Source organism: Triticum dicoccoides, chromosome 6B (genome assembly GCF_002162155.2).
Source record: "Triticum dicoccoides isolate Atlit2015 ecotype Zavitan chromosome 6B, WEW_v2.0, whole genome shotgun sequence".
NCBI lineage: Eukaryota > Viridiplantae > Streptophyta > Magnoliopsida > Poales > Poaceae > Triticum > Triticum dicoccoides.
In genome coordinates, this window is record NC_041391.1 from 296,228,901 (window position 1) to 296,237,984 (window position 9,084).

A 9,084-nucleotide genomic window follows, 5' to 3' on the forward strand; every position below is an offset into this window, starting at 1 on the left:
TCGCCGGACCTCCCCGAACCCCCCCGAGCCCTCTGCCTAGACCCCATGCTCTCGCGGTGAGCTGCCAAGCCGGTTGCGCCTCCCCTCTCCTCCCCCCTCTCTACTCCCGTACTCCGTCGCGGTCCTCGCTTGCGCCGTGCGACCCGGCCACGCCCGAGGCGTGTGCCCGCGCATGGCCGTCCTTCCGATAGCAGCGCCCGTCGCGCCCCCCCTTGCGCGCCCACCTCCGGCCGCTGTCGCCGCCACGACCGCCGCCGTCCTCTGCTGTACCCCGCCCTGCGGGTCGGGGCTACCGGCTTCACCCGCCGTGGCCCTCCCCTGTGGCGGCAAGCCCTGCCATGGCCACCGACCGGGCCGCGGCCGGCCTTTGCCGTGGCCGGCGCCGCCCCCCCTGGTGGCTCGGGCACACACGGGCGCCCACGCCCGGTGCCCGTTGCGCCCGCCCCGCTAAGGCCTTTGTGCCACTGCACGTGGGGCCCGCCCCTCTTAAAAAAAGAGAAGAACAAAAAGAATATGTATAAATAAAAGTAAAAATAATTTATTTAATTTATTAATTAATCATGTTATTAACACAAATTAATTATGTTTAATTAACCTAATTGCATATTAGTCTAATTTAACCTGTTTAGTGAAATGTGCCTCTGACAAACGGGCCCCACTGCTCCTTTTGACCAGTCAACCCAGTCAGAGTTGACTATTGACCTTGCTGATGTCACCTTGACATCGTGCTGATGTAATAACCCCATTTTGGTTTTAATAATAATTTCAACAAATGTTTAAAACTTTGAAAATTAATAGAAATTAAACCGTAGCTCGGATGGAAAACTTTTCTACATGAAAGTTGCTCAGAACGATGAGACGAATCCGAACACGCTATCCGTTCGTCCGCCACACGTGCCTAGCATAGCAAATGTTGAAATTTCCCCTCTGGTTCATCTGTCTAACAGACGTCCGGAACCGGGAAAACTTTCCCGGATGTTTCCCCCTTCGCCAGTACCGTCTAGCGCTGCGTTAGAACACCTCTAGCCCCGCTTATAATCATGTTCTGCATATGTTGTGCGTGTATTTACTGTTTCTTCCCCCTCTTCTCTCCGGTAGACCCCGAGACCGCTGCTGATGCCCCTGTGATCGACAGCGCGCGTGAGAGGGCGCGGCGGCTGCACGGGGCGGCGGCGCACGGCAGGACCTTAAGAGATGGTACCATGTAAAAGACGGTTTGGCAATGCAATATTCGTTGTATTGATTGGATGCAGGTGCACATATGTATAGTGTACAAGTAGGCCTCAATCTCAACAATACACAACTAAAAGGTGGACCAAAAAATACAGATATACATGCAACACATATATTAAAAAATGAAGACACGACGAAGGCGGAAGTGGACGCGACGCGAAGGCGGTCTACTCGATGACGACGACACCCACTTGATCGAGAAGCATCTTGCTGAGATGGACGGTCCGAGCAGAAATGCACGGACTGCCGGACTGATGTTCATCCATCATATCAACCACAAAAGCGAGATAATGACCCGGCTGATCTTGGACACCGTGGAGTTAGTTTTGAAAAGAAAAGAAGGAAAGGATTTCATGGCTTTCTTCTGCATCGGTCCATCAGGTTGTCATTCCTCATCCGGCCATTATACATTTAGGGCATCTCCAGCCGCGCCCCCAACAGGCCCTCCCCAGGCGATTTTGCCGCGCCGGCGCCAAAAAAAGGCCCCAGTCGCGCCCCCAGGAGCCCGTTTTTCGCCGGCTCGGGTCAAAACTGGTGCCGGCGGATCCAGGCCGAACCCGGCGCCCTAGGGGGCGCTTGGGGAGCCGGCACAAGCGTAAAAGGTGCATGGGCCCGCCCTGGAGGCGACCCGAGGGCCTTTTCCCGCCGTTTCTTGACGCTTTTCCCTCGTATCTCTCCCGCTCGCTCGCCTTCTTCCCGCCATTCTCTCCCTTTCTCCCGCCAAACCCCTTCCCGCTCGCCGCGAAGATGTACGCCATGCCGCCGAAGAAGCACGCCATGCCGCGCGCGGCGGCAACCGCGACTGGCGCCGTGGCCCAGTCGAAGCAGAGGAAGCCGAGGGCGCCGCCATCGAAGCCACCGGGCCTGTCGAACGCCGAGTGGAGGGTGGAAGTTCAGCGGCGGGAAGCAGTCACCACCGACAGGCGGAACAGGGTCATAGCCAAGAAGGTCCGCGACAACGCGGCGCGCGCGGCGGCGTCTTCCTCATCGGTCGACCAGGCGGGGATGAATCCACCCGTCGTCAGCCACGCCCAGTACGCGCCCTGAGGACAGCAAGGCGCCGGATCTCCATGGGGTTCATCGTCGCCCGGCTACACCGACGGCGACGCGCACGGTGGGTTCAACCCAAACATGACCTTCCCGCATGGTCACCCCGCTACGCGCACGCCCTCGCCCGCCTTCGTCGGCGTGCGGTACCCTCCATAGAACTAATCGCCGCCCGCCGCCTACGCGTCCACACCGACGCCCCATCTCTACCGTGGACCGCTACTCTTCTCGCACCTCGGCGACGCCGACGACACGGGAGCCAACATGGACGACATCATCGCGACAGGATCGACCGCGACCGCCTCGTCTCCCGGGTTCGCCACCCAGGACGAGGTAGTGGACCTCAGCAGCGACATGGAGGCCGAGCTCGGCTACGTCTACGGCGACGACGCGCAGGAACCCGAGGAGGAGGAGGAGGACGAGGAGGAGGAGGAGGAGGAGGAGCCGACTCCTGTTCCGACGAAGGGGCGCCAGAAGAAGAACAAGCGTGCGGCTAGGTCAGGCGAACCGTACATCAAGTGGACGTCCAAGGAGGAGGAATGCCTCGCCGAAGCATGGAAAGTCGTCTGCCTCGACCCGACCACCGGCGCGAACCAGAGCTTGGAGACGTACTGGGACCGCATCAAGGCTGAGTTCGACGAGCGGAAGCTCGTCGACTCCTACTTCAAAGGCGTCTACATGCAGCGCGGCTCCAAGGCGATGGCGAACCATTGGGGGCGTATCTAGTTGGCATGCAACAAATGGCATGGAATCATCGAGGAGGTCGCGGCTCGCCCGGAGAGCGGCGCCAGCATTGAGGATCAGGTACGCACGCCGTTCGCCCGCATATCTTCGTCCCCTACGCCCGCCGCCCGCCAACTGTTCGTCCCTCCGCGCAGCTGCTGCGTATGTTCGCCATGTATCGGGGCGACAACCAAGACGCCGACTTCAAGCACCTCCACATCTACAAGCGCATTGACAAGTGCGAGAAGTGGGCGGAAGTCCGATGTGCCCTCGACAAGGCCAAGGAGACATACAAGCCAGACGCGACGACTCCGGGCGCATCAGAGGGGCGGCCGGACGGCCCCAAATTGGCAAAGAAGGGGAAAAGCACCGACGCGGCAACCGCGCGAGTGCAGGAGTCCATCGAGCATTGCCTCGCCGACGCCCAGGCCCGGGCCGTCCTACGCGAAGAGAAGACCGAGGCGCGGTGGTCGTCGCTAATGAAGAACAACACCATCAAGCTCGACCTGCTCCGGACGAACGTCGCCGCGAAGAAGAGCAACACCGACATGGCTTTTCTGATGGGCGGGGCGGACAAGCTCCAGAACAACGACGAGAAGCTCAAGGCGTGGTACCTGGTGCAGCGCGGCCTCATCCTGAACGAGCTGTCCACGGCAACGCCGACGACGCCGACGACGCCCACGACCACACGGACGCCAAGCCCGACCGACGCCTCTGCATCGCCGCCCAGCAGTGCCGAAGCCGCGCCGACGCAGCCCAGCACCGAAGCAGCTCCGCCAACGACGAGCCCGCGCACGCCGACTCCGCCAACGCCTGGAGCCGACCCCGCCGAGTGAATCGTTGCGCACGCGAACTTGCGGCGGCGGCGCTCTGTTTTTTGTAACGCCAGACTACGTCCGATCGCCGGATGTGCGGCGTCTTTTGAGAGCAGGAACGACCAAGTTTAAATTTCTGCATCCTAGGGCCGGCGCGTGGGGGCGTGACTGGGAGCAAGGTCGCCCCCAGAGGCCGAACTAGCGCCGGCACGCCCCCAGGCCGCTCTATTTAGACGCCCTGGGGGGTCGAACGGCTGGAGATGCCCTTATACTAGGCTACAAGCCATCCTCGTTGGCACACTTGTACTGTTGTACATATACAACTGCTAGTATTTTCTCCTTTTCTCCTTTTTCCTTTCTACTTTCACTAAAACTCATCTCTTTTTCGTTTCCTATAAGGCTATAAGCTAGTGGATGGACGTGGCATGTGAAAGCAAAACAACCACGCCCATGCCATTCTCGTCCAAACAATCCCGGTCTCCCACACACGCTGAACGCGCTGGCTGACAAGCCGCTCGGCGCACGATGCGTCGACAGTAGGGATCAGGATCACACATGTCCTCCCCGGGCCAGCGTGCCAGCCCCAGCAAAGAGCAAACCCCGCCACCTTTCCGCAAAACCTTTTATGCCACCCCCCACCCATGAAGGAATCTTAGGCCCTCCACTATGTAGGTCAAAAATGGTGCCAAATTCACCTTTACTTCATTTGGCACCGATGCTCTCCATTGCCCAAGCGCTGCCATAAAAAAAATTCTGGGAACCGGAGCATCTACTTGCTCCAATGCCAACCAAAAAAGCAATAAATTAAGCCTGATGCTCAAGGGAAGAAGCGGCAGTGAGCCAGGAGCAAGACGCTGCTAGTGGGGCAACTGTTGCTGATATACACTTGTTTATATGTGTGGGTCTGACCCCCAATCGATGCCCAATTCTTTCACAGTGTGCAGGCGGTGCTAAATATATTTCATCTGGCATTATCGTCTGCGTGGCATACTTTTCAGAGTTGTGGCATCGAACACATTGTGGAAGGCCTTACACCGCAGACGCCCCGCGCCGCGTCAAGAACACAGAGGACAAAGCACGGTCTGGGAGAGCCAGAGCAACAGCAGCGGCGAGGCTCCAGCCATGGCGGTGAGCAACAACATCACGGCGTGCGTGACGCTGATGGCGCTCATCTGCGCGGTCCCCGTCATCGCCTCGGGGGTGTGGTTCGCGTCGGCGCAGGGGGAGGAGTGCGCGCGGCTGGCGCGCTGGCCCGTGGCCATCCTGGGCGGCCTCATCCTGCTGGCGGCGCTGGCGGGCTTCGTCGGCGCCTACTGGAACCGCCGCCGCCTCCTCGCCTTCTACCTCTTCACCATGGCGGCGCTCATCGCCCTCCTCATCGCGCTCCTCGTCTTCGCCTTCGCGGTCACCCGCGGCTCCGGCGCCTACCCGGTGCTCGGCCGCGAGTACGACGAGTACCGCCTCGACGGCTTCTCCATGTGGCTGCGCGGGTACGTCGACCCCGCCCGGTGGGAGGGGATCAGGTCCTGCCTCGCCGTCTCTGACACCTGCAAGAAGCTCGCCCGACAGGCCGGCTACGTCACTGCCGACCAGTTCTACCAGTCCCGCCTCACGCCGCTCCAGGTACGTACTACTGTAGTAGAGTATTATCCATCACCTAATCCCAGTCCTTCTCGTCACTATATTTTTAGTTGATTTTTGCAGGGAAGTATATTTGAGTGATAGCTGAATGATGCTAGTAGTACCATGTACTACTAGAACTAGCTAGGAGTAACAGTAGTATCACATTTACTGCTTCTTACAGCCTGCAAGAAACGGACTTACTAGTACTCCAACCATCGTTGTTTAGCTATAGATTTATCAAGAGTCAATTACACCACCGGTACTTATACTTGACATGAAAAATCATTTTAATGCTAAAACTTGTGGTATACATTGAACGAGTGCTAGAACTTGGCTGGGGCATGCATATACGGTGCAAGTCTCGCTCGTATACACCCGCGCCGCTGACCTGGCTTTGTATATGTATACTCTGCCCATGCCGCAGTAATTGGGTCACATCTATCAGCTAGCAAGACAAATTATTAGTAGTTGCCTGTATGGCATTGGCTGGGTCCCACCTGTCAGCCAAAGAGCATATATAATATTAACAAGAAAAAAAATAGTGCTCTCTCCTGTTCCGAACCAGCAAACTGGCAAACGACTTTAGTTATCATAACTGGACACACAACGTTCATATTCATTAACTAAAATAACATATGTTATAATTTTAACCCAAAGGAGAAGGAAGTAGTGGGCGTTCGAACCAGAACAAAACTTTCCCAGGGCGCGTGGCTACCCAACAAGACAGCGTGGCTACCCAACAAGACAAATAACTCTTTTTCTGAGAGCTACATAACCAATAACTTTTGAATATATAAGTGCATACATATATTTTATATCCTTTCAACCAAACAGCATACATTGAAATTGTAATCCAAAGAAGAAGGAACTAGCATAAATTAAAATAATCATATATTATTTGAAAACATATTCATTTAACTTAAAAAATATGAATTATAAAAACGGTAACAAAATTTAAATATTGTTCAATTGACGATCCGCAATTTATGCGGACACTAGGCTCATATTTATTTTTCATTAAAAAAATATTTTTCTATATAAAAACTAATTAACTTTATAAAAACCTGTGAACACTTTTTAAATCAACATAAAAAATTCTTAAATGTTGAACACGTTTGTACACTACATCATTATTTTATGAAAATAGTGAACATTTTTAAACTCATATGGTAATTTTTTAGATACATAGAAAAATTAAAAATTACTTTAATATTTTTATTAAACATGTAAATTGTTAAATTTTTAATTCATGATTTAATTATATGGATATTTAATATGTGACTGAATAATTTTTCAGTCAATATGAATATTTATTATGTAATATATTATATTTAACACACGATCATAATTTACATATGTTTTACAAATTTCTATAAGAAAATGACAGCGCAAAATGGGCGGCAATGGCAGTAGCCCGTTTGATTCTGAAAAGATAAAAACAATGTGCATCCTTTAGTTAATGAAATTAGTCAGCTGGTTGGCGATTGGCGCTCGCTAGTAACGCTGAGTTCACAAGTTCGAAACCTCGCGGTGTAATAGTATTTTTACTTTTTTCTGTTATTTGTATTCTTTGGCTGACAGGTGGGTTCCAGCCTATGCCACACATGCAACTATTAATAATTCGTACTGCTAGCTGACAAGTGGGACCGAATCACTGCCATGTTGGCAGAGTACAAATATACAGTGTCATGTCAGTGCCGCGGGCGTATATGAGCAGGATTTGCACTGTATATGAACGTCCGAGCCAAGTTCTGGCACTCGTTCAATGTATTCCACAAGTTTTAGCACTAAAGTGACTTTTCCCACCTCCTCAAACATAGAATTCCACAAAATGAACATACTGTTTCGATTGAAACTGTTGCCATACTACTACTCCACTAGATGATTGTGAACAAACGCATCGGTAGTGACACTTGTAGTGGAAACAAAGACGTTGAGATGTGCTTTAGAAGGATCCGGGCATCAGGTTATCTTGGCCCTCGGAGATGCTACTAGACGATGAGGAGGGCAATCCATCCGGTGGCAACTTTCTGACAGGGCACAAAGAAAGCGGTGGCCATTGTTCACGGTCACTGTGATGTGGGCCACTCGGTTTCTGCCAAGTGCCAAATGGTCTTGAGGGGAATCCGCGCGTAGGCCCATGTAATTAAGCCCTTTCTGGAACAAATCTGACACTGATTTAGACTGCGAATATAATTGAGTACGTAACGGGCAATTACTTGGGTGGCGTATCAATGCTACTTTTCACTCTATCCCCTGAGAGAAAGCTTAACCAAGTGCCCTTATATATCGGCAACAAAACCATGGAAGAGTTGCTGTCCCAAGAACAAGAAACGGACGGGACAGTGCCGGGGACAAGGGTCGCATGGGTCGGTGCGTGGGAGCTTGTGTTTAGTTCTAGAGTCGTCAGTTGATTACTACTGCCATCATCTTAGTTCTGGTGTCGAGGGTACTTGAGCTCGGTTCTGCAGTGGCCGCACGCAGCATCTCGATGTCCTCATCTGAGGAGGGTTTGTCTGTCTCTGTTTGCCACCGCGCGTTCCGGGGCTTTGGTCTCTCAGACGTTCATGCATCCATCTCTAGGAAACTCCACCTCACGTGATTGGGAGAAAAGAAAATTGCTTCAGATCCAGCCACTGTCGCAGGATGACTGATTCCTGTAAAATTTCTCAGCATAACAATAATAACTAAGCTGAAACGTGGGCTCTGACAACTGACGGAGCTTTTGGTGTGGTGTGGTGTGGTGTGGTCGCAGTCGGGCTGCTGCAAGCCCCTGTCGGTGTGCGGGTTCGGGTACGTGAGCCCGACGATGTGGACAAACCCGGCGCGGCCCGCGTCGGACCCGGACTGCGGCCTGTGGAGCAACGACCTGGCGCAGCTGTGCTACGAGTGCGAGTCGTGCCGCGCGGGCCTCCTGGCGGCGCTGCGGAGCCAGTGGCACAAGGCGAACATCGCGCTCGTCGTCGCCACCGTCTCGCTCGTCTTCCTCTACCTCATCGGCTGCAGCGCCTACAAGAACGCGCACGCCGAGGCCATCTACCACCGCTACAAGTGGTGATTCCCATTTCCCATCCCATCCCATCACTGAGAACCAACCGCCATCGCCAGTTTGCCCATGTAATAGACTAGTATGTTTGCTTCATACTGTACTGTATTATTATTAGTAGCTTGGTAACTGGTAGTAAGCTAGTAGGGGAAGATGGGAACTTCAGATTCATGGTTTGCCCATGCATGTATCGTGAAGAATTTTAGCGAGATGCATGCGCTCTTGGTGTTGATGTGAATGTTGTTTGTAATATGCAGTAGAGATGTTCTTCAGATTTATGGTTAAGAATTTTATTATGTTTTGCTCATCTGGTGGCTCGATTGCCTCTAGAACTGCAACAGTGATCACTTGAGACGGAACGAATCTCATCTGTTAATTCGTGATTGTGTGGCTGGTCCTATTTTGTCAGAGTGTGGCTGCACTGCACTAGCATCTCTTTTCTCGTGAGAGCACAGTTCTTGCTTTCTTACACTGTTCATTGCTTGTCATGTCACGACATGTATCTCCCTCCGTTTCAGAATATATCTCTTTTTAGAGATCTCAACAATAGAGATTTCAACAAATAACTAAATACGAAGCAAAATGAGTGAATCTACA

At 52.8% G+C, this 9,084-nt stretch overlaps 1 protein-coding gene across 1 annotated transcript; it reads left to right on the forward strand.

Moving 5' to 3' along the window:
• Positions 1-4,806: 4,806 nt before the first annotated feature.
• On the forward strand, positions 4,807-8,794 carry LOC119321457 (tetraspanin-2-like). Its single transcript, XM_037595130.1, has 2 exons — positions 4,807-5,441; positions 8,197-8,794. The coding sequence occupies exons 1-2, from the start codon at positions 4,941-4,943 to the stop codon at positions 8,497-8,499; spliced, it is 804 nt and encodes a 267-aa protein (XP_037451027.1). The 5' UTR covers positions 4,807-4,940; the 3' UTR covers positions 8,500-8,794.
• Positions 8,795-9,084: the final 290 nt, after the last annotated feature.

What these genes read in the sequence shown, in the direction of transcription:
- LOC119321457 (XM_037595130.1), top strand. Translation starts at nt 4,941, where the DNA reads ATGGCGGTGAGCAACAACATCACGGCGTGCGTGACGCTGATGGCGCTC. An exon ending in CCCGCCTCACGCCGCTCCAG is followed by an intron (nt 5,442 to 8,196) that starts GTACGTACTACT and finishes GTGTGGTCGCAG; the next exon opens with TCGGGCTGCTGCAAGCCCCT.